The 26507-nt window shown below is 37.0% G+C and overlaps 1 protein-coding gene across 1 annotated transcript in view; it reads right to left on the reverse strand.

Moving 5' to 3' along the window:
• LOC142026833 (long-chain fatty acid transport protein 6-like) overlaps window positions 1-25090 on the reverse strand; it is a 40485-nt gene extending 15395 nt beyond the window's left edge. Inside the window, exons 1-5 of the mRNA XM_075020235.1 lie at window positions 24131-25090; window positions 14983-15189; window positions 12836-12994; window positions 11689-11813; window positions 815-1009 (exon numbers count right to left, since the gene is read on the reverse strand). Of these exons, the coding sequence (XP_074876336.1) occupies window positions 815-1009; window positions 11689-11813; window positions 12836-12994; window positions 14983-15189; window positions 24131-24644 (1200 nt within the window). The 5' untranslated portion in view covers window positions 24645-25090. The remainder of the gene's footprint in view (window positions 1-814; window positions 1010-11688; window positions 11814-12835; window positions 12995-14982; window positions 15190-24130) is intronic.
• Window positions 25091-26507: the final 1417 nt, after the last annotated feature.

The raw sequence follows: 26507 nt of genomic DNA on the forward strand, positions 1-26507 counted from the left end.
GGTGAAGTAAAAACCAGAGACTATTGAATAAGCAATGAAAAACATGTATGTTTTTTCTAGTTTTAGTAACCTAGTACAAACCAAATAAATATAGCATACTTGGTAGATAAAAGGGCATAGAATTTTTAAATTAAATGCCCTTGGCAAGTACTGTCTGTCACAATTACTCAACAATGATTATATTTGTATTGTGTTATCTTTGAGATTTCTGAATAATGATACAGGCTAGATGTAGTTTGAGTTGCTTATGTTTAATTGCACGTAGGTATAAAATATCTGTTAAAGTTATATCTGCCTATATGTTACTTTATTTTAATTACTATTAATTTCTATTTATGCCAAATATTTACATAGCAATATGTGATATAAATACACTCTTTGAAAACAGCTCTAAATATAATCCATAGAACGCTAAGTCAGAACAGGACACTTGTATGTTTATTTCACAGATTATGAGTTCTTAGGTATTAAAACAAATCAAACTTCCTCTTTTGTCCTTTAATATAATAGAGGTTTGAAATGATACTTGGAACTTACTCAATTGTCAGAAGAGAGGCAAGGTCTTTTTGACTCTTGTGAACTTCAAGAAAAATCCAAGTATTACTGCTGAAAGTATAACTGCGTTGGGTGCTAAGCACTATCTGCAATATTTTGGCAGCCACGATTTTACAGAGGGTCAATTAAACTTGCAATAACTAAGTTAGAAAATTTACCTTGGACTTATGACTGCAGCCCCATGTCCTGTGGTCAAACTGAGAAACACATTTACCTTCAGTAGTCCTATTTACAAAGTACAATGTAAATAAATAGTCACCTTATAAAAGAAATTGGTGCGTCCAACAGATCCAATTTTTCCTGTGTGGTTCATGAAACAAATGTTTCCTTCAGTAGCACCATAAAACTCACAGATTTTAACAGCACCAAATCTATTTAAAAATTCTCTCCATACATCATTTCTTACTCCATTCCCAACTGCTAGTCGGACCTTGTGATTTTTTTCTCCTTCCTTCTGTTAAGAAAAGAAAAAAGTAATTTAAAATATAATATACTGATAACTGTATTCAATTGTTGCATATATCGTGGGGAAAATCTACCTTCTTTAAATACATCAAGTATAAACAACAAAAAAACCCCCAACAATTAAGAAGTTGGAGAAAGCTGCATAGCTCTCCTAAAGGTAGAGTGTAGAAAACTGCAATCAAAAACCTATTACCTTGTTGAACAAGCAAGTTATTTCCTGAATAAAGCCTGCATTAATTTATATACATGCTTCCATATTTTAAAAGTTGTATCATCTCAGCCTGTTTCCACTCAGAGGAATTAGAAAACTGGGAAGAACAGAGAAATGCAGGAATTATTTCTGTCAAGGGATTAAAGTCAGCAGACATTAGTAGTTACTTTCTTGTGTCTTCAGACTGATTATAAGAAACAATCAGATTTCACACATTTGTAATATCTGTTCATTCCCACACATTGCATACAAGTCATCTTCTGTATTTCTTTCAATATTAAGACTTGCAAGGCTTTGTTCAATGTTACTTGGAATACATTACTTCTTGGTGATCTTGAGTCTTTACTGTTGTCAACTCCCATGTTTCATTACAAGAAACACAATAGTATATGTTCATCCAGTTCAGTGAGACTCTCTAATTTTATGAATACATTCCCCAAACTTGTGATTGCATGGAGCACCTTTAAAACACAATCAGATTGAAGCTGAAGTATCAGAAGGCAAAAAGTCTAAAATGTTGTTTGGTTTTGTTGTTTGTTTTTTTTAGTTACACTGATATTAAAATAAGACTCCCTTTTAATCATTGCAAGTAGCAATACAGAATGCCCCAGGAGTGAGACAGCACAAAATAAATATAGGTACAGTTTGTTACCCCATACATTTAAAACTGCATAGCACTCTGGTACTGCAACACTGTCTGTATATACCTCTATATATGTACACTTACACAAACATATACAAACACCTCTATACATATGTGCATATATCCACATATTCACACTCTTTATATATGTATGTGTGTGTGTGTATATATATATGTATACACACACATCCACATACATATACTAAAGAAAGCAGATAGTCTCTATTTTCTGTTCTTCTATTCTAGTTTCCTTTTCCCCTCCCAACTCTAATCCAGTATGAATTAGGTATGTCTTTATAGTGAAAATGCATTTTAGCACCTTCAATCTGGCATAAAATCACAGCAAATTATTTCTGCAAAGAGATCTGGTCAGCTGACTGAAACAGGAATCTTTATATATTTCAGATGTTAAAAACAAGTGAAGCTTCTGCTGAGTACATAGACAGGAGTGTTCCTCCGAGGCTTATGCTTTGGCCAAACTCAATTTTTCATGAGGATCATGAATTCTCACTTCTGTAACAAAAACTGCAAGCACAGTGAAGTTTTAAGTTCCTCCTCTAAATCACAAAGACTAAGTAAGTTTTCTTCTTCCTTCTTCAAAACCAGTAACTCATAGAAAGATAAATTACTTTATTGACTTTCACAGTCTTTCTTCTGGAAATTAAGTTCTCTTGCTGGGATGATTCAGCAAGGAACTCACCTATTTCACTAGATGCAGACAACTCTTGGCAGACTACAATCCTGCTATTTTACTTCAAACCTACATCACTCACCAGCCTCCCTCAGTCACTAACCATTCTGTTTTTACAACAACCCAATTCTTCTCTTTTCCCTTCTTCTCTCCTACCTTACTTTAGATAGAAAAGTCATTTCTAAACACACAAACACATACTTCACTGACTTCACGCTAAATCATTATTAAGAAGTGCTGCATTACATCATAGTACAATGAAACTGCCCATGGCTGTAGCCTGGAACAAAGTGTCTAAAAATTGCCCATAGATGTAATTTTTGGTGTGGTTTGTTTTTTCAGCTTCAGATGCAATATCACAATGCAACAGTGTAGATATTCATATATCTGAAATAATAAGGTCTGTTATATTACACATTCAAAATCACTATACCATCAATGAACAACAAAAGTATTCATTTTTTTAAGAGAAAGTGTTTCAGTGCTACTTTGAACTTTGTCAGAGAAGCTTCTATTTCTTTTTCTTCCCCCAGAAAACTGTCCACCATCTTTATAATATTCCAGTCAGTTCAACTTAAAATTTTTCAAAGTAGGTTATTTTCCTTACAGTTTCATTGTTAAACTGAAATTAATGTGTCGGTAACTGAACTGCAGTTACCCCTTGCTGACACCACTGAATTATTCAAATGTACTGCCTCTGCTAAGATAGGAAAAATAGTCCAAGAGATTCTTTCACAGTAATCCTTTGTTGCACAATGAACAGAAGAGACAAATATGTGCATATATATACACACACTAATTAACTGGGTCATTCATCAGGCTAGGAACATTCAAAATCTCTACGGACCAAGTTAATAAGCAGGTGAGTTTGCTTCTATTATTTATACTTCAAGAAAAATAAAAGCATTGATGGCTGTTTGCTGAAAAGACACAAATTAGGATGAACTAGAAAACAATGGCCTACATGGATTATGGATTTTCTTCAAAAGGACAAATACAGCATCATTTACAAGTGCAGTTACATCAATACTTTCAATTCCTCATGTGATTTTAGCTGGTTTATATTACTACAGCACAAAGTTGTTTCTCTAGTGGAAAAGACGCAGAGTAAACCTGACAGCTCAGCATTCTACTGTACTTGCAATATTAACACCTATCAACAATACAATGTATGACTATCTCACTTTAGGAAGTATTCTCTTAAGGCATTCAGCCCTTTTGCAAAAATACAAAGAAGGTGTATGATGTCATCAAGAACTGATCACAGAAAGCAAATTTTCTTAAAAGAGAGGGCAGTAATTCACTTCTTCACAGCTAAGGTAAATTTTCTGCAACTGTCATATTCGTGATTTAGTCAGCTCCATCACAGTTGTACCCATCTGTTGATATAAGACTCCCTGAAGGGTACTGCAGGGCTTTCTGGGGAAAACACATTAAAACTGTCATGCATTTAGCAGTCTTTCAACTATAGGAATGGAAACTATATGTAATTTAATCTCCCGGCTGGTTTAATAAGTATGAAGAGAATGATTATAATGAGGGAAACTTTAAACAGTGGTAATTCACGTTAGTTTTACGTGTGAGTAAATACATATAGCTATTTTTAACATATTTTTACCTAAACTTTTTTATAACTAATACAGGACATTAATTTATGTTATCTTTATGTGTAACTAACATTCAGTGGAAAGTGAACCACAGTAAATAAAATGGAGTTAGCCATTTTATCAGCTTTTTCATGACTTGATCTACGTATTCACCATCTGTATTATTGTCCCAATCACTGCCAGAGTCCAACTGTAGGGCAGGCATGTTGGTATCCATGGGCACCCTGACCAAAAACTTATGCAGTAAGTAAAATGCAATAAATAAGAGAAGGGAAAGAAAAGGGATGATAATTCCAACAAATTCTAGAAACATGGTTGAGTGATGCACACTTAGGGTGTCCTAATGTATGAAAACGGAAATAAATATGCAGGAACTTGTGCTTTAAACAGGCTATGGTATCAAACAGTTATACTTTGAATTTCTGCGATATTGAGACAGCATTTCATCAACTAGCTTCCCTTCGGTACAATAGATAGAATGATAGGAGTAGGAGGAATTCCAAGGAGTCACCTAGTACACATCTCTTCTGGGAGATAAGCTCTGCTATCCCTGTGCTGCTCCTGACACCTGAACAAGCTGTGGCATGTCAGCCAGTTACCCTGCAACAGTCGGTATGCAGCAATTGTCTGCAAGTGTATTCTTAGCCTGCTGCAACAGCATAGTACTTAATTAACACTTCCTTCACTAAAAGCTGTATTTCCTCACAATATCTCATTTATGAAGGACTCCAGTGCCTTGCCCTGGTCAACTATCACAAATAGATTCAAATAATGTGTGTCCTGTGATAATTTGCTCATGCTTTGTGTTTCTGAATGTGATTAATAGTTCTCTATAGATAATCAGGAAGACAGAATTTAGAATAACAGAATGTTAGAACATCTTTCTGAGGTTTTTAAAAATGTCTATTTCTTTATTTTCCTGCACTGTGATTTTATTTTCCTACAGAGTGATTCTGAAATAAAATTGGGATTCAGTCTATAACCACTTATTTCTAACAGTAAAGATGAAATATTTTTTTCAATGCCTTTTTGAAGCATTAATAAGCAAGAACTGTTCTTAGTTTACACCTGGACTTTTCTTCAGTTCATTCTGCTAAGACCTTTGAACTGTATACCAAATATCTGCATACATCATAAATCAATTTCTGACACACTGTTTCTCCATTTTGAGCCCTTGTTTCATTTGTATAGTAATCAACTGACAAGTCAAGATCTGCCTTATTACACTAAATACCACATACCTGGGATTTTTCATCTGCCAGTCTTTCCTCCTTAAGTGTTCTTTGTAAACTATGTGAACTATTGACATGATTAAGTTGTTGATAAAAGAAATGCCTTTTAAAGGGCCATCAACAATGAACTAATTGGTGCAGGAAGGATTCATGACTGTAGCTATATAAAAATGTACTTAGCAGTTGCTTTAAAAGAATACAAGAAAACAGGTTAATTATCTTACTTTTAGCATTTCTGCAGCAGGAAAAGCCAAATGGAAAGAAGCAAAGGCAACTTCAAACAAAGGAGGCATGAAATGTTTCCTGTATTATGGCCTTTATGGAACTAAAAGCAATCTCAGGACCTGAGAAATGCAAACATCTGTTAAATATAACATATGATGGACAGACCACACAGGATTTACATTCCTGTATTTAAAAGGAATGAGTTTAACAACACATTCACCAGTTCTCTATTGACACATTAGCCCTGAAAAAAGGGTCATCAGGGAATTAGTAGGGACAGTGTAAGATGAGAGATACCCTACTGCCATGATTATGACAGATGTAATAAATTCAACATGCATGCTTACATTCGCTTTTCAGTAATGCCTAATTATAAATTGCAACTAGATTTTTTGAGCAAAATACATACCCAAATTTAAAAATACAAGTACAAGAAAGCAGGATGAGTACTGAACACAGGCACCATAAGAAAGGAACAGGAATTCTAGGAACAGGACACATCCTTCCAGTTCAGGAACTGGTGGGTTGCTATTTAGTATAGCCACTCTCACCATGCTTCCATTGATCAATCTCCTGATAATCTAATAGATTAGATTATAACAGGAGCTTTCTTCCTTTAGTTCTTCTAATAGGAAGAATTCAGAGAATTAAAGCATGCACAGATTATTTCTTGTGCTCTGTATTGCACACAGTATTCTGTGAGCAATATGAAGCTTTACTTTGTGAAAGTATGATTGAGATTTCTAGGCTTCACTACCATGACATTTTCTGCATCTCCACTAGCTTAATCCAAAAGATGAGTATCTAAGAAAAGAAGCTGGAAGGAAATTGGTCATGTTATATGACCTCTTAAAGACTCAGAAAAGGCTTGAGACACCATGCTGGAACCAGTAGCTGACATCACAACTAGCCTTCAGTGCTGTTTGCGTATGGAAAACCAATGCTTCCTAAGGCCAAAGGAACTCTACAAACATTACAGAAGACTTTTTCAGGAGGAAAACCTGAAAACCATTACCATTATTAGTGGGAAGAATGAGAAAATAGACACAGAATCATTGTGTGGATGGAGTCCAAGAGAGGTATGCCAGTACATTTCAATATCAAAAGGCAGTAGCCAAAATGGACGGGATTATAATCTGCTTTGAAATCCACTTTTTAAAAATAATACTGTTGTTGTAGTCATGGCAGTTTAAAGCACAGACAAAGTTTGTTGTGATATACAGTGTATTTTTTATTAGAACAACTGATACAGTCTTGAGGCAAAAAATACAAGCTTCTAAATCCCAGGTCCATTTCTAAGCTTCATTTCAGATGGGCTGAATAGGTCCTTAAGTCTAAAAATTCTATTTTCTCTAACTGCATATACAAACAGTGTTCGATTCTCCTTTTAGGCACTGTTAATACTGTAGTAGGTCAGTAACAACTTCGATTAAGAATGATGTCTGCTTATGACATACACAAGTGGTTGCAGATTTTTTTAAAAAAAACCCCAAGAATAATAAATATATTGCAAAATTCCCCCCAGTAAATAAAATTGTAGTGACATATGGAGATTATTCAGAGACTTCAAATGGATGGTACAGATGTGGTTATCTGTAACTGTGACACATTACTGGTTTGGGGTATTTAATAAAATGTTTATGTTGAAAACCTCCAAGGGGCTTGACAAATTTCCACTCTACTTTTTAATGATAAGAGAAATAACAATTTCCAGTAGAGAACATAAATTGAGCTAAACCTTAATGGGGAATAAAATGTGATGTCGAGTAAAACCTGCATTGTAGAAAAGAGCCTGCTGACTCATTTTTCCTTCCTTACCTGACTATCAAATTCCCTTCCTTCAAAGAAGGCTGTTTCTAGATGGCAGAGAGTGCTATCCAACATACATAAATCCCATTCTTACACCCCTTCCTGCAACGCTTGAGTCAACAGCAGGGAAATAAGTGTTCATTCTGTTTGCTTATCCCAGCAGCATTCACTTCCTTGTTTTCTCCTTCTAAATTACTATTGTTCTAACACAGAAGAGTTTTAGTAAAATAAATCCTTAAGCATCTTTTCTACAGTCACTTCAGAGAGCTTAATCCCATCCAAAGAAACCTTGGTGAAACTGGATCTAGTAGAGAGATTGGCTTGCTTCATCTTAACAAAATAAAGTCTGAAACCTGAATGGTCTTATACACTTGAGGTAACCCCAAGGAAATAGGAAATATTACTGATGCCAAAGGATAACACTGGCTCAATACCAAATGTACATAAAACAGGACAGATATTGAAAGAAAATTTCTAAGCAATGACAGAATTAATTGTGAAATAGACTTTGATTACAAGTAGACGTGAACTCTGGTTTTAATAGAGAGCTTACCAAGTTCATACAAGGTATCATAAATCACATAATTAATGTCATAATGTATGACAGCTTACAAGAGTAGAAAACAGGACATAATGGTCAATAAAACCGATTTCTAGCCTCTGTTTGTAAACCACTTCAGGTTTCAGGTCTCCTTTACAGAAAAGCAGGAAAGAGATGCTGCATTACCATTCATATCTTTCCAAAAGCTTCAGGATGCAATGTATTATTTAAATAGCTCATTACTTCAAATTTGAAATAAATCTGCAAGTGCATTAGGAAGATTTTGTATACACTTTAAATGTTAAATTTTAAATGTGCTGCAACCCTCTAAGGAAAATATATCCACAGATTAGTAAAGAAGTATTGTCAAGGCCTTTGCTTAGAGAGGAAATGGGGAGCTACACTATGCCATACTTCTGAAATTTCATAGATCATTGTTAATAGAGACTTTGAGCAACGTCAGCCAGCAAGACCACGTTAAAATTTGCTGAATATTCTCTTTCACTGGAGTAGTCACGCTAACATTTTAGAGCAGGATCCATTTTGTAGCTACTAATGGCTACTAGCCATCATTGCTGGCTCTTGTACTTTCACGATGATCAAAAGACTGCAGAAAAAGAGCTTGGAAGAGGGCAGGCACAAGGATTACTCACTTACTTAGGAGCCCAGTGAAATCCGTGAACATCACATAATGCAAGGTCCCTGTATTCACACTTAAAGGAAAAAGGCAACTTCCTTTTCTAACCAATGTTCTTTCCAGACAACAGGTTACTAAACCAAACTGGATGCAGAACAGGTTTCAGAAGAATTCTACTGCAAAACAGTCTTCAAGAGCTCTTTAAGAGCTGTGAGTGGGAGGCAGAAACTTCAAACAAGACAAAACTAATAAGGAAATTAAGCCAAGAGTCTATATGCTACCACAGAGACTTGCCAAAAGTTCTGTTCAAAATCTGTAAAATAAGAGGCCACACTGTGGCCTCCAACTATTAGAAATATAACATTTATTTCAAGTTTAGTGTTAAAGAAACAAATGAAGCACTTAAGATAATTGTTATGGTTTTAATCTATGTTCATTGGAAGGGCTTTATAGGACTCTAGCCTTGAGAACATTGCCCACATAATATCTTCACAGAGCTTTAAAACTTGTATTAGCCATATCTTTCTCATGCTGCCAGTATATATAGTACTTCTAAGTTAATGAAACTTAAAGAGAGATAACAACTTGGCAAATTATTTCACCTACTTGAAAAATAATAATGGATTGCATAATATACTTAAAATCCTTCCACTTATTCAAGTGAACATGTTTCTCTTCCAGTTATAACATGACAAATACTATTTTTCTTCAAGTACCTAGCTGTCAAAATGATTCATTTTGTAATTTTAGTTTTTCTTGATAAGGTACATTAGGGTTGTCTTTAGCCAGCTAGCAAAAAACAATCAAAACCAACCCCCACCACCACAGCCTCACAGAGCAAAGAGTTTAGACATGCCAGCTCCTTTAACTTTACGATGGCTTGGTAAAGATTTAAAAATGAGTGAGTTTGGTTTAGAAAATGAAGTATATTAATCTATCATTCTTGCTTTAAGACACTGAACAGGATAAAACAGGGAAAACAAAATGCCATTCTCTAACTGTACAGTTAAAGGACAGAAAAGGAGAACAAATAATATCTGAGGCTGCAGACACAGCAAAAGTTGGGAAGTGTTGGAGAGAAGGGATATGACTTTGTGGAAATCATGTTAGTCTACAATGAAGAAAAACCACAATTTAGAAAAGCTAGGCCCTTCATATGTTTTGATTTTCCTTTTGGTCTTCAACTTGACTTTTCATTATCCTGTTAACTTTTTGTTTATTTTATTAAAAAGTTAAAAAAGAAACAAACAAAAAAACCCCAAAACAACAAAAAAAAAAAGAAAGAGAGAGAGAAAGGTATCACTATTCTGGTTTCACATCCCAGTCAGTGGTGGTCACTGGGACATCAGCAATGCCCTCTTTAATTCAGGAACATCCTCTTTGCTGAGGCATGCATGGATAGTGCTGCAGGATCTAGGACTCACTGCTACATTATTTAAACATACTTCTGAAATTTTCAGGAGAAAAAAAAATCCAGTATCTTATGAACACTGACCTTTTCCATTCACTGGTCAGCAACTCGAGATATTAATGGAAATTGTTATTCTGCTGGAAAACAAGACTGATTTGCATTCTCTTCGATTTATTAGCACATTGCTTAAGGAGGAGGTTATTCTGAAAATCATAAAATGAGGACTTGGATTAGAAAAGAATTTTCAGATTAATTAATTTGAATTATTGGCACCATTTCCTAAGATATGAGTCATTTCAGTAAAATTCACTGAAAATGAAATAAACCACTGATTATTTTTTTTAAATCACAACATGAAATTATGATAGAGACAAAGGAAGAATGTTCAAAGAAATAACAGTTGCATTGCATCCAACTTCTGTACATTTTCATGAATCTCTGTGTTCTCCTTAATATTTTGTTAAATTAAAAGAGGATACAGTTCTTTTTGCTTAATGTTATACAGGTACTTGGAAGCTGTTATTTATTTTTACTCAGTATTCAAAATAAAAGCTGTTTATGATCATAAGTAAGTGTGTAAAGCCATTTATTAAAATGCTTAACCAGATAAGGTAATGTATGATGTAACATTTAGGATTTATTATTGAAACACAGTAGGACAACCTGCAGCTCATAAATGGATGGTACTTGCCAGCATTAGCAAGATGAATTTTAGTTTATACTGGACTATGAATGTTTGTTTCATATTCATTTTGACACATTTAGCACAAGCATTTGAGGATAGAAAGTCAGTTGGGTTTGCTATGCAACAGGTTTTAGCTGTTCTGTCTATATTATTCTATACATCTTGAATTAATTCCAACAAATTTTAGTCATTTAGCTTTGCCTAAACATCTTGGGCTCTCTCTATCATCAATGGGTAGATACAGAAACATACCAGCAAACAGCCAGATCAAGAGTTAATTCAGTTAACCTGAGTCAGCTATACTTGGTAATTACAACAGGTTCAGCATACTTAGGACTCAATACCATGTAGATAGACCATCACACCACTGACTGCCAAGGGAAAGGAAGTATTTTCAAGTTAGGGCTAACACAGTTTCAGAGAGGAATGTCACTTTAACAAAACTAGCTTTGGTGTCTGGAATAGCTTTCTAACTGCAACAAAAGGCATTCTTCCTTTGAGCTGCTAACCAAGACCAAACTCCTTCCAAATTTTAAAATATGGTTTAGATGGTCTCAAAACAAGCACATTTCACAAGCCAAAACAGTGCTAAAACATGACCTACAAAACTTGAGACCTCTGATATGCTTACGTGCCAAGAAAAAAAAAGTTTTGAAAATTCTGAAAAGACATTGAACAGTAATCCTGGTTTTCTGAACTTACATTGTGAAACTCTTGTGAAATATTTTTTCACCAAATGATACTGAATCAGTTTTTAGTCTCGAAATATTTTCTTTTAATACTGTAGCATCTTCCTGAATCAAGCCATTTGGTTTTTTTTACAGTCTACAGATCATCAAATATTTGAAGAACCTCACAAAAAAAGAACGGCAGAGGGACAGGTTGAGTACAATTTCCCTTTTAACATAACCACATTAAGAACAATAAACTTAAACATCACTTACAGATGAACAGCCATCATTTTGGTTCCACTTACCACTGGCTGGCTGCAAAGGTAACGACAAAGTTCTCCAATGTACTGGATGACGGTCACATTGTACTTTTTGCAGTCACTCCAAAACTGACTAGCTGAGAACTTCTTTTTTAACACACAGGTTGCACCTTCATGGAAACAGGAGAGAAGGAAATGAAGCATTTTCTCTATATGGCAGCTTAGCTAGCTATGTTCACTATTCCTACAAAACAGAAAATGAGAGGAACTAAGAGCAGCATTGTTCAGAGAACTATATGGTATTTATTAGAAGACATGCATTCAAACCTGGTAGAAGGGAGATGAACCCAGTCTCCTCCTTGGTGAGACAGTAAACCAATAGATAAGAGGTTACAAGCAAGAAGACAGCTTCTCTTTGTTGGTGGTGTAACATTATTCAAAAGAGTTTAACTGGAAATATCCAGAAAAGTCAGCCTGAATTAGCAAATAATTTGGGTATCACTGAAACTTCATTTTTCAGCAAAGTATTCATTGATGCCCATTCAGACAGAATTAATCCATAATCGAATGATCTTTCCCTTGCTCTGACTTGTCCTCGATGATTCAAGAAACAGGAAATATTTGCCATCAAGTTCTAAATAATCTTTTATAAGAGAGTCATTGAGGACACCTACATTGTCTCAGTAAAATACGTATTTTATTGTCCATGCCAAAACAGTATACAAGTTAAATGGAAGAAAAGTTATATATCATCTAAATATATATGACAAAGCTGAATGTTTACTATAAATATATTTGTCAGTCTTTTTAAGTTCACCAAACTACATTTTAGTTCTATTCCACTGTACAATGCTTGGTCTGTACATCCACTAATGCATTATACACACTGCCAAAATATTACAAATGTCCTTAAACTCCTTTTTACCTAAATATAAAAGAAAGTAAAAACATTTGTGACAAAAATGACTATAACTAATTCTTATCCAGTACCACAAAGATAGCTTGTAAGAGATCCTTTGCAATTACAACACTCCTCTATCCCCAAAATACAGAAATACAAAGCTATTCCCAAAAAACTTTGATTTCGGCAAAGCATTAGTTTCCCTAATGGCAGTGAACCTAAGTGTGTTTTATATATTTTTATAACAATTATTTCTCTATTAACAACACAGTTAAATGAAATGAGCCCTACCCAATTCAATGCATCCACCGATGCCAAGAAGAGATGCTGCACTGTGATAAAGAGGCAGAGTGATATAAATGATGTCTTCTGCAGTAGCACCAAAAGCCCACAGTCCAGCAGCTCCTTTAAGAACCTGCATGTGACTGATGACTGCGGCCTTTGGAAGACCTGTAATGAAAACACAAAACCATGCATAAAGATAATTCAATTTTTTTTTCCTGTGTAAGGTCTCTAAAATCACAAAAGAATCAATTCTTTCTTCCATATAGAGCCAACAAAGGGCCAAAAGTACTAGTGTACATAGGGACTGCCTTTAACATTAAGAGGCATCATACTAGATCTCTTTCAGGCAAGAGTCATAGTGACTGTAATATCATTAAGAAAGGTATGGGATCTACACAAAGTAGATCATGAAGTGGGTGCGTATCTAAGATATGTACATCTAAGTCTACCTTTTTTGGTTTAGAACGCTAGGAAGACTTGTAGAATTAAAAAAAAAAAAAATCCAGCAAAAAGTCCACTCCAGTTAGGTCTTTCTTAATGAGTTTCTTCAGGTTCAGCACAGAACTTCTGTTCAGCAACAGAGACTCACATGCAAGAGCTTGGGCTACTACTCTGGTACCCACTATTTTGAGTAGGGGATGTGTTCTTGCTTCATATATGTTCTCATACACACACACAAATTTCAGGCTGAGTCCTGACAATGAACAGTGAGAACTGTTAAAAATTTAAAAAATATAACGTTCAGAAAGTTTTCTCACTTATTCTAGCAAAGCTATCATTCATTTGAAGACTGAACTAGAGCTATTAACTGGAAGTGTAATCTATGGAGATTCTAGCTACACTTCAAAGCTATTCCAAAACCTCTCACACTAAAAAGAAAAGGCAATAAGCCTATGTTGCCAATGAACCACTTATAGCAAGAAGTGCTCTACAGAGTCTTAAGTTTTTTCCTACCGCCTGTACAGACAGTTGACTACAGAACATTCAAGATATTTCTTCCTTGTAACTAAGTTTACCAGTCATTGATTTTAGGAGCAACATTATGCTCTTGTTTTATCAAATAAGTGTGAAAATGCTCAGTTACTTTAGATTAGAATTAGTTATTCCATACTGTTCAGACTAAACAAAACTTACTCTTTTAGTTACAGTATATAAAAGAAATCCAAAGTAATTTAATGTAGCACATACAAGCATTCAAAAATATTTTAAATTCTACATAACTAAAATTTGAGACTTCACACAGATATTCTGAATGCAGTTATAAGAACAAAATCCTCCTACCTGGTGAATTCTCTATTTTTTAGCTAAAACTCCTTACTTTTAACCAGCAAGCTCAACAAAATTTATATGAGCAACATTACAAACATACCTGACCTTTTGACAATATTTATACCTTCCAAATTTTTTTATGCTAGACTGACATTTTTATTTCCTAATTTTACCCCAGAACCCAAAGCAAATAAATTAAATAGTTAGTTGTATGAGGGAACAAAGCCATAAAACACATCTTCATTTTAAATCTTCTTGTGACTAAAACTGTTGTGTTCAGCTGAATGGGAATGCCAATCTGCTTATCTTAACATCATGCTGCTTTTCATGTCAGTGATCAGTTTTTTTAAAGTCTTAGCTTCCTAGCTCCTGCAGCACTGGTAACAAATTCAGCCATCTGTTTCTAAACTAAAAGGCTAGTAACTTAATCCTATTTTCTGTCTTTACAGTGACCTGCATAGAACGTGATTAAATGAAGAAAAACCAAATGTGTATTTGCTTGTTTGAAGATTGTTTTTTGAAGTTCTATATACAATGTTAGCTATATTTGATAGGCAGTGGTATGTGATCACAAAATAATATTATCATTGTAAACCCATCAAAAGAGCAAAACATTTTATAAACACCTTAGCTGTGAAGTAATAAGAGGTAAAGATTCTCATAGTATTTGCACAATGTGGCAGGAAAAAAACAGAAGAGAAGCCCATAAACCACTGAATATAAACAGTCACTGACAAGAAACATGCTATTTTCTACCATAATGCTTCTAGATGAGAAATATGATATTCTACCATGAAAAGATGAACCAAAAGATTAGTGTTTCAGAAAATCAAGTTTCTAGATGAAAGCTGAAGGAAAATATAGACTTTTTAGCAGACATGTACCTGTTGTTCCTGAAGTAAATATATATAAAACAGATGACTTGATGTTGTTGGCAGAGTGTTGATTAACTGGAACAGGATCTTCAGATGCAGCCTCTATTTTGTCTAAAAGGGTATGCACACTTGGAAAAGTGGAGTCTTTGGTCATTATCCAAACACTAACGTCTTTCTGGAGGTTAGGAAGAATTTCTTCTAGTGTCCCAAGCAAATCTTAAAAATTAACATAAAATAATGTTACTTACTTTATGTCTTCACAAAACCAGCAAATAAAGTATTTTTCCTCTGAAAGTTTTATTTTTTATAATCAAAAGAGGAATGAAAGTCACCTCCATGGACATTAATAAATTCAATAAAATAATGACAAACTAGAATGAAAATTCACTGAAAACAGGATATAATGTGGGAAAAATACTGCTGACCCCACAAGGTCTAAGTGTCCACTAGCCCTCAAGGCAAAATGGTGAGCCTTGATTACTAGCTCCTGCTTCCCACTTCATTTTGGATAACCCTTGGTCATTGCTAAGACCAGAATGAAGTGTAGTTAAGCTTCAACTTCAAATAAATCATGAAGAAATCTATTGAAGATGCAAGGCGTATATATACATAGCTGGTAATTACAGTGAAGGTTTGCCTGGATACCCTCAACAGCGATCTCTCATCAAGCAGTATTTTTTTCAAAAGCACAGAAGTGACTAATTTAAAAACAAATACACAAACAAAAAAACTGTGCCATATATGTAGGTACCTGAATTACACAGAATAGAAATATGATACAGGCCCGTGGCTTATTCAGACACTGCCAAAGAACCATATGGCTATTTACATAGTGCTTTGAGTGGTTTAGATACCTTATTTTAGGTACATCAGATATTTTATTTTCTTATAACCACATGTTCATTCACTAAAAGCCATTAATTCTATTGGCTTTTACCCGAATATAAGTACAAACTCACTTTTATAAAATAAAACCAGCAGCATAACTAAGATCTATTTTGTTGGCTTATCAGGAAAGAAACCATGAGAGAGGGTCCCAGGTTAAACAAAAAGAAAAAATACAAATAGAGGCCAATGCTTGAGTAATACATTGGGTATTTATGTTTATATTTCTAAGCATTTTTACAATGTGTCACTTTCTCAGAACATTGCACAGGCATTAAAGTACTAATCCAGGAAAACTCTCAAGGATAGGAATAACATCACTTTCAATAGAACTATTCATATACTTAAAGACTCATTTACACTTAAGTGCTTTGCTGGATCTCAGCCTATGTAATTAATCTTGCAAATATTCCTGTGAGTATAAATTTATGTTATTATCTCAGTTTTTGTAAATGAATAAACAAACAAAGTTGACACGCCTCACCCAGAACCTCATAATGAGGCATTGCCAGGGCCAGCATTTGAAATCCTGATGTCAGCACCAAGCTAATTTTGCAAATATTAAATACGGATATCCTTAACAGAACTCCCTTGCATAAATTTTACACCAAAATAACTGAAGATTTTTAATCTTTCAGAAAACTACTTTCCTAATGGCAGGCTGCTCTATATATTTTAATGAATGACATACTAGTCTCTATTACTGTAACAGAGATATAGCCTACTGTCACCAACTAAACATATGTCTTACAAACCTAAAGCCTACAGAGTACAAGTTCTACATATTTTATGAATGTTTAGCAAATAGATCTGATGGAGGGTGACATTAAAAGTTTTGTGTCCTAACTTCCTTGCACTGTAGAATGATTTCAGGAAGGAATCACTCAAATAATTATGAAAATCTAAAAGATAGATAGCCTCCTGTTTGAATCATTGGAGCACAGTCCCCTTACACTATACACAGCAACAGACTGAAAAAATATGAATAAAAAATAATGTTAAGGACAATAGTGTTATCTGCAGGAAATCCCAATGCACTGAAAGTCAAGGTTCATTAGCATATCAGTTCTGTTTTGCTGTTGTATTATAAAATCAGGGTATATTTTTCAAGTAATAAATATGAAAATATAACAGCATTCTTTCTAATGAAAAACAGCTATTAATAAACCAAGTCTGACAGAATAGCTATATACTTATTACCTTCTAATACTGATTTTTGTCTTCTTATTATGCATATATATACATATATGTCTCCTAAATGTACTAATGATAGTTTGTGTAGGTATAAGGTTAGTCTGAGAACCTAGCAAAGAAACACAGGTGTTAGAAGTGGCTAGACCACCATTTCTGTTCTCAAAAATAGTAAAAGAATACAGCATTCTCTGTCATTCTTTATTGGTGCACTGGCTCCAACTACAGTGCCAGCAAAGATATTAGGGATTGTTAATTGTTAAGGATTGTTAAGAATTTCTGGGCTCCTCCAACTTCCAGTAATAATTTGAACCAGCCTCAGCCGTCCATCCTGTGTAGTGTCCTTACCAGATAACAAACGCGATGTACAAACATTGAGAAAAACTGCCCAATAAAAGTCATCATGCAAAATTATGCTATGTAACTGAAGTGTAATTATAAATGAAATCTCACCTATTGTTTAACTGAACAAGCAAAAGGCTTGGCAAAAAAACCCTCAATGCGTATCACCCTTTTAAAATACTGCAGATACCAAAGGGATCATTGCAGCATTTCCTTATTTTCCATAGATAAATCAATTCCTTCTTGCATTTCCTTAAATGGTTTTGCTTTTTACATTTTTGAAAGTGATGAAGATGAAGCTGTATTACCTACCAACTCTTAAGTTCTCTACAGAATACATCTTTGTTTAGGACTTCACAACATGAAGAAATTCACAAATATTTCTAATTTCTTAGTATTCAGAAGTTCTAGATAAGATGTGCACCAAGTTCGTTGTGTATTTGAGTACCATGAAGTGCAAGTCTGTCACAAAGAAGAGGACTTACCTCTTCTTTTTCCCTCTTTCCTTCTTTCAAAGGAAGAAAGATGGCAACTATTAATTTCAACTCTAGACACAATCATTTAAGATTCAAGAATGACAGGAAGCCATAGCTCCCTTTTAGTAGAATGAAACATATTTACTCTAAATAATTAAGATCGATCTTTAAACATACACACTGTTCATTGTTTCTCTAAACACTCACTCATAAAATCTATGGGGTTTGCTGTTGCATAAGGCTTGCTTGGTTTTTTAACTACTATTGAACTATGAATAGATTATACAATAGGATTTTTCTTCTGTGCTCAGGAATCTAGTACTTCAAACAATATAAGTGAACAGCTTGTAATTATATATTATCTTGAAAGAAATTTCTAGGTAGATAGCAGAGAACAGCAGAAACATTAAGTGATTTCCTGAATAAGAAAGGGTAATTTAAAACAACTGTATTCAAAGTGCCAGAAACTGAAAATTACTTCTGGAACACACATGAGCATCGGGTGTTGTACTAACATATTTCCAAGGAATAATTCTGATGATAGTCAACTAATGTTTTGTTCCATGAACAAAGAACTTCTGTGCCAGACATTGTGTAGGGCTCATTTGTCTTTACATATCTTCTTGTGCATGTGTCAGGAAGAAACAGTCCTCTTGGAGGAACTAGTTTATTTCTAGAGGTACCTGGTATGTCTACTTTACCATATAGGACAGCAATTATGGTAAAACAGTTTAGCTATTTAAACATGTGGTTTCTCTAAAGGACTTGTTTGCTTTTTACACTATGAAAGTATATTCAGGTTTTGGTTTATCTGTTTTGGAAGCAATGACTATTTATCTGAAGTTTGGCAATGTAGTCAGCAGTTCTGTGTGCGTTGTTTACATAATTTGTAAGTGAATATTTACCATTTGCTAACTATTTGGCTTCTATGGGAAAAAAAATAATCTGTAATTGGTCAAGATGAATACGCTTCTCCACTTTTTTTGCTTTTTATTCCCCCTCTTGCTCTTAAAGCATTTCATTATTCAATAAAAAGTCTGTGAAACTGTTACATTAAATTCACATGAATACATAACTCAGTTACATCTTTAGAGAAAGCAAGAAAAATATGTTTTGGTTTTGAACTACTGTGCTTGGCTGCAAGTTGCACAAAAGGTTTTTTATGTTATTTTCTAGCAAAGAAACAATGCACCCTTTTGGCAAGGACACAGCTCTACACTGATGAAAGGAATACATCAGATTATGAGATCAACTTGTACTGAACACAGAGTTACTCAGAAGGAGAACTGTATGAAATGATTCTTGCTTAACTTTGATGTGTACCATGGCTGATATGCTCAGTAAGCTATGGCAAGTCCAAACTCTTCCCCACACTGTCTGGCCTCAGAAAATAATTGTTACTGTACTTGATGCCCCAAGTGACTCCTTACACTCAGCTCTTACTCTCACTAAGTAATAATAATAGAAATTACAAGCCAGTTGTGGCTCAGGATCAGTGTTGGTATCTTGAAATGCCACTGAAGGCAGTAAAGGTAGTAAACCAGAAACCAGCTTGGGAATCACAGTTGGCACTGTTTTCCACTCAGGCTGTCTGGGACAGAGGCACAGACTACGTAAAAGAAAGCAACCAAAGAGATATGGTGTCTAACAAAGCAGATAAGAGTGTCTTCTGCAGGTCTTCCTTGTCCTAAATGTTCAGGTCTAAATAGCTTTTTATTCCAAATAGTTAAGAAAAGATGGTTTGATAAAATCCATTATTTTTTTCACTCGGTGACTAAGATAGGAGAGATGATACTGCTACTTGTATATAATACTATATGACCTTAATTCACACATATAAAAAACCCTTTGTTTACTCTTTCTCCAGAATGTAGACACACTTCTGTCTGAACTTTAGTCCTGACAGCATAAACCCTGGTTCTGAGCTTAGATGGCAAGCTGTTCAGAAAACACACAGCAGCAGCAGAAAGTGCTGTTGATGCCTCAAGAGTAAAGAATACTGGCACAGCTGGGAGATGTAATTCTGTGAGGAATTCCAGAATCACAGAACTGCTGTGGCTGGAAGGGACTTCTGGAGGTCATCTTGGTCCAACATCCCTGCTCAAGCAGGCCCACATAGAGCAGGCTGCCCACATGTGTCCATGTGGCATGTACACTCCCTGAATAACCTTTGCTATCAGGACTGATGTAAACCAATCTCATGAAGTTTAGTAACACAATCCTTTCGCAGTTGAATCCTTGCATCAGAAGTCATGGTGGCAATCTGGCATGTCCTACTAAGAGCTGAACTCTTCCAAGTAGCAACACGCTATAAATGCACTGGCAAATTCCTTTTGTACGTTTCTGGTGGGTGACTAGATAGCAAGTGTTGTTTAATAGTATTACTGTTACAAAGGTACTGTCCAAAAAATGTAATGCTTAATTCAAGCAAGACTCCAATGAATAGAAATATTCCCTAGAAAGGGCACAGTGCCTTAGAAGGTGCCTTCATTTTAAGCAGTACCTTACTCCTGTGTTTAACCAATAGTTTGTAAACGAATAAGGGTGGCATAATCTTTAACAAATGCAGTAACAACAAATACCTTTTAAACATGTCAGATTGGTGTTAGAGTAAGCTAATGATGGCAGTCTGATAGAAAAAGGGCATACAGCTTCTTTTTTTTCTCATTTACCAAGTTCCTCATTTACTTACATGTCAGTTAACTGCTGTTTCATTAAAAATGCAGTTTTAAACTGCAACTTTTGGATCTCTCTCAACAAACATTCCCCAGAATGGGAGTGGTGGTAGACAGTGTTTCTGGGAATGGAAGTGTGAGAATGTAACGTTAACAAATTAAAGCAGGAGCTAAATGATCTGGGAACACCACAGACAAATCAAAGCAGCTAAAGCAAAAACTCTCTGCCACAGACGCAAGTGGAAATACTGGAAAGGAAAACAAAGTCTAAATATTCACAAATCAGAGAATATATATTTGCCTTACAGCTTGTGGTTGGATAAGAAGGGATAAAACAAGTTACTAGATTGTGCTAAATAACTTAAAAAAACCATTGCTGCCATGGAAAAAATTCAAGCTTTTAGAGATAGCCATTTCATATAAGAAACAGGCAAGAGGGAGAAATTTTTAAGTTTTTGTAACATATCTGAGGCTTAATAATAAAACATTTAATTGCAGAGAGTTTGTAGAATACGGAAGTCAAAATCAAACCCCCAAAACTTAAGTACCATTGGACGACTCTAATCTAAAGTCAGAAAAAGCAATCAAAATATCAGAGAATTGTCAGACCAGAAGAAAGTCTGACTGCAAGTGCTGAAGGAAAGACAAGATGATACTAATTGGACCAGGTTACCAAACCACAACCTCTGGAAAATACACAGGCACAAAACAAAACTGAAGAGTACAAATTCCACAAATGACAGTGATCTTTCTTGCAAGAGGCAGCATGAAAGACTGAACAAGGCATGGAAGAAAATGCAACCATAAATAGTACCCAGCTTATTTGGATAGAGGTATCACATTTGTAAAAAATAAAAGCATTTCAGAAAAATGACAAGATGTACCAAAAGAAGCTGCAAGATGCAATCATCTTACGCAGAGGAAGGCTACATCACTGTTCTGAGCAGGGAAGATTTAGCAGTAAACAATTATCTGTGGGAACTGTTCCAGATATCAGGAGAAGGTGGAAGGCTCCCTTCAGCACAAATGAAACCTTAATATTAAGTGGATTTGAATACAGGTTCCTGATTTAATGTGCCATTACAGACAAGAATTTCAAGAGCAACTTTGGTCTTGCTGAGCACAGAAAGTTAATGGTCAAATCGTTAAGGAGATGATTTCTGCTGTGCTGCAGTGTATGAACAAGATTGAAGGTCATCCAAAATATTGCAAAGATAGTTTTGTAACGGTTACAAGAAATGGAATTGGTAAGTCAAGCCTACATTTGTTTGTGGAGGGTGAAAAACCTCCGTATTTTTGAAAATTAGAATTTCACTATCCAGAAATAATATCATTACATACTAATCTCTGATTAAAAAAACAATCTTAGTTGCCAAACATGATGCCCGACTATGACAGTGATAGGTATTGGACCACAGGTTGATTGCTTTTAGTGTAAATATTGGCAAAAAAAAATACTATGTTCAAGCTACTCACAATCCTGTGGAAAATGGTGCCGTAAGAGCAAAACACACAAAGTTCAAGTCATGCCTACTTTTGAGGAAGAATCCCTTGAAAGACACACTAACACTGGATGAACAGACCTCTGAGAATTATCTAATTAACTGTGTAACCTCAGTGTTAAATACTGCCCTGCAATTTTTATAAACATTAGGGGGAAATTATTATGTACAATAATTACGTATGTTTTTGTTTCAAGAGTGGTATGAGTAAGTCCTCACAGTCACTGAATGGTATATGAACCTTCATTTGCAAAACTTGGACTCCTTTGGAGAGGCTCCTTTTCCATATGACATGGCCAATAAACAAGAACATAACAGAACTTCAACTTCTTTCACAGATACCGACAAAAAAGAGCCTCTAAGCCCCGAAGACGAATATTGTGCAGTTTTGCAGGCTCAAGGGACTGACAAACTTAATGCAGAGACTAAAACCCATGAATAAAGAAAGAAGATCAACACACAAAAGATCAGCTCAGAGACCAATTTTGTTGGCATCTCTGTTGTATTATCTGTCTGCACATAGCTCTTCTGTGAGCACAGGTAGACTACTGGAACAAGTTAGTTCAACATAGTCACTCTTACTATCAGCTGCTGGTAACAAGAGTGGAGAAACACAGACCCCGTTATTTTTTTTACAAATGCTTTTTTCATTCATTAGTTAACCCTTCATTTTAATAAAGACTACTCTTAGATACAAGTCTTCATCCAAAGTTCTCCTATACCACAGCCAATAAGCAAGAATTTCCTGAACATTAATTCTGTTCCTCAATTCATACACTCAAAAGTACATATTAATGAAAGGGTGTTAAATGAGATTTTTTTATTATTAAGTAAGTAAGAAGGCAAAATTAAAAACTGTCAGTTCAGAAGCATCATTATCATGTGTTTTGTGATTATATTTAAATTAGCTTTTGTTTCACTAGCTAGTTTTAATTACCAAGCATTCTTAAACCAGCCTACCATATACAATCGGAATGACAAAATTTATAATTAAAAAATATGCAAGGGAAAAATCTTAAATACATTTTTGAAACCACAAATTTGCAGCAGCAGAGAACAGGTAGAAGGAAATTCCACCATTTAGGTGTCATGGATGCCCAACACCACAACCTGTGTAATAGGAATAAGGCAGGAAGTTGTGAAATAGAAATAAGGCAGAGTAGACTTGAAATAATACTTTTAGAGAGGCAGGACAACATTAATTTTTTTATCTTTTGAAATATCCTCCTCCAACGAAATGTGAAGGTTCTGTGTGATCTTACAGCATTGCAGGTTTGCTTTCACTTGAACATAAATGCTAAGCCATGTTTAGGTTTTGGATCTGTCTTCAGTTTATACACCTCTATAATTGAAGCCAAATTTGAATACACAATGTACAGTATGCCTACATCACCATTTTAAATTCTTTTGAAGCACTTAATGAAAATGTAATACTTTGGAAACTTACAAAACACAATTATCTCCTATTCAAACACAGCAATTTCTTCTACAAATCAATGCCAACAGTAAGTTGGTTATTACAAATCAGCCTCCTATGTGCTACACCTGTAAAAAAAAAACCCCTCAGTTTTAGTCCTTGGTAGACTATCATACCTCTGCAAACAGTCGTACAGCAAAGGTTGTACTGTCTGAGCTTAAACCTTCTAGTTTCCAGCGGTTTTGATCACTAGAAAGATGTGGAGATAGTACAGGAGAATAAAGTACATGACTTAAATAAGTTTAAAATGGACTATTTAAAAAGGAATGGGAAATTATTCTTAATAGATCATTTTAATCTTTTGTGAGACACCTTAAGCAACTATGTAAGTGACTAAACGCTTGGAACAGGCTGTACTTAGATGTTGCAAACTTTCCTGCAACGCACATTTTTTAAGAAAAGATTAACGGATGTCCCCAAAGCATGGATATACTTGATTCTGCCTGAGAGGCTTAAGCTTTATCATCTCTAGAAGCCCCTTCTAGCCCTAGGTTTCTTTCATTCTGTGAACATCTGAAAATCACGTTTCAATAAAGGAGCTAGAGAGGCATACATGGGGGAGATGTGACATTAAAAGCTTTGGATGTACGAATCAGGTGTATACTCTACCTGCTCCCACAACCAGTATCTTGGGCTCACAGCTACTGACACAGTGCAGGAGAGATTTGGAGCGGACATTGAAGTTGAGGAAAGCCACGACGCAGCCCAGCTTGGCCAGTCCGAACCACACGTGGATGAAGTCTGGCTCGTTGCCCATCAGCAAGGCCACTGTGTCGCCCTTCTTCAGAGCCCCGTGGTGCAGGAAGACCTGGGCTATCCTGTTACTCCTCCTGTCCACATCCTGGTAGGTGTGCACCTTCCCTTCATAGATGAGGAACGGCTTGTGGGGCTGCTTCTCAGCCAGCTTCACAAACTTGTCCAGGACAGTGACAATCCTCCCTTGCAGCCGGTACATCTCCACTCTCAGCCCGTACAACAAAACTTTCAGCAGGTATCTCAGGTCAGCCCAGAAGTAGGGGAAGAGGAGTTTCTGGATGAGGTGCAAGGAGACAATTCCGGCGGCAGCGCCCGGTACCCAGGTGGGCAGCATTGGGAGTGGATAAAGGTCGTCCCAGCCACTCATTTCCTTACAGCCAGGCGGCTTGACGCACGGAGTCGGGACGTGGTGAGCAGCGGGGCTGGGTGCGGAGTTCAAGGAGAAAGCCGGTCAGGGCTGAGGCTTTTCCCGCCCTCTCCTCCTCCAGAGAAGTGCGCCGCCGCTCTGGGAAGCCGCACCAACTCCCCGGTCAGGCACCAGCAGTGCAGGGGGAGGCAAGCAGCCGGCGGCGACCGCCAGTCGCACACCTCCGCCCCGCTGCACGGCTCAGCCCCGGCACGGCCGCCGCCCACAGCCTGCCTCAGCCCCGCCGCGGCGGGCCCTGCACCTGCGGGACGGCACGCCCCGGCGGGAGAGGCCGGGGCAGGCAGGGCGGGAGGCCCAGCCCTCACCACGCACGGCTGAGGCGAGAGCCCCCCCTCCCCGGCGCCCGGGACTCACGGACAGCACCAAGCTGCTGGCGGGCGGCGGCGGCTGCTCCCTGAGCCGGTTGCATAAGGCGCAATCTGCTGCTCACCCCACCCCCGGCGGCGGGAGGCCGGGAGGTTGGCTCCCGGGTAAGGCAGCGGCCGAGCGCAGGAAGTCTCGCCCCGGCGTGGCCCTCGCCGCGGCGGCCGGCGGCAGAGCGAAGGCCGGGTTCTGGTCCGTGGGAGGACGGTGGGACGCGCCGAGGCGGGCAGGACCCCCCCCCCCCCCCGCGCTGGGCTGTTCCCTCGTTACTTGTAGCGGTTCGGCCCCGGGAAGTCAGTTGCCACCGTTGATCCCTGGGGCTCGGCTCTGCGCTGAGGTGTCGAGCAGGGCTCATCTTCCAGCTGCTGTCACCTCAGGGGCCCAGGCCAGCCTGCTGCCTGTGCTCACACACCACCTGGGCCTCAGGAGCGGTTTTAGACCGAGACCGGCCTTGCAACTAGCCCAGGTCCGGGAAATACCTTCAGGACCAGTTCAGTCCACCTGAAGCTGGGGCCTGGGCCAAGGCCGTGGGTCAGCGTACCATGCGATTGTATTCTTCGTGCTGAAGGGACACCGCTGGCAAGAAGCAGTCACGCCTGGGCACGGTGCTGATCCTGCTGCTGCTGAGGTCTGTCACCCCCAGTGCTTCAACACATTGATGGCTCCCTGCCATCCAAAGGCGTCCACTGCCGTTGCTCTCGGTGAGACGCAGAATGTAGTGTTCATGTGTTTTAGTGCAGCTGAGTCTGGAGTTCCATGGACCGTTGGAAGCTGAGGTCATTTTATGACTGGCGAATTTTCTGCCCTTCTGTTGGCCATGAGCAATTGGAATCCATAACTCAGTGCGTTGTGACAAAAAATCAGAAGGTACTGGCTTATTTTAAATCTGTAGCCTATAGTAAATGCATTTTTTAACAGGATATGAATGTGCTTTTAAGTCATTCTGAATTTTCTAAAGTCGTAAGACTGTAAGTACTGGTAGTTTACAGTATGAACACCTCTGTCTGCATGTTGCCAATATCACAGCAGAATAATTAGCCTTTTGTCACATTCCACACCCCATCCTATTGTTTGCCTCATGTGCTGGGCTAGTGCTCCAGGGTTTTATCTTGACTAGTGCTCCAAGTGTTCTGCAATATTTGCAAGAATGTACTTATCATCCATCCAGTCGGCACTTGATATTCAAATCTCTTTCTTACCCAGAATGGTACGTCTTAATTGTGAGATCTGAAAGCTGACAGTGTAGCCTTTGTTTCCATTGTCTTCTTCAGATACTAAGCCAGCCTGCTATGTCATTTATGAACCTTGGAGTCAGTGAGGGATGTCTTCCTGCTCTGAACAAAGAAGAAGTTTATATACCAGAGGTTACTTCTTCTGAACTCATCTTGAATTTTATGAATAGTGTGGAGGGAATCGCATATCAGAAAGGATATGCTAACC

This window comes from Buteo buteo, chromosome Z (assembly GCF_964188355.1).
Source record: "Buteo buteo chromosome Z, bButBut1.hap1.1, whole genome shotgun sequence".
Classification (NCBI taxonomy): domain Eukaryota; kingdom Metazoa; phylum Chordata; class Aves; order Accipitriformes; family Accipitridae; genus Buteo; species Buteo buteo.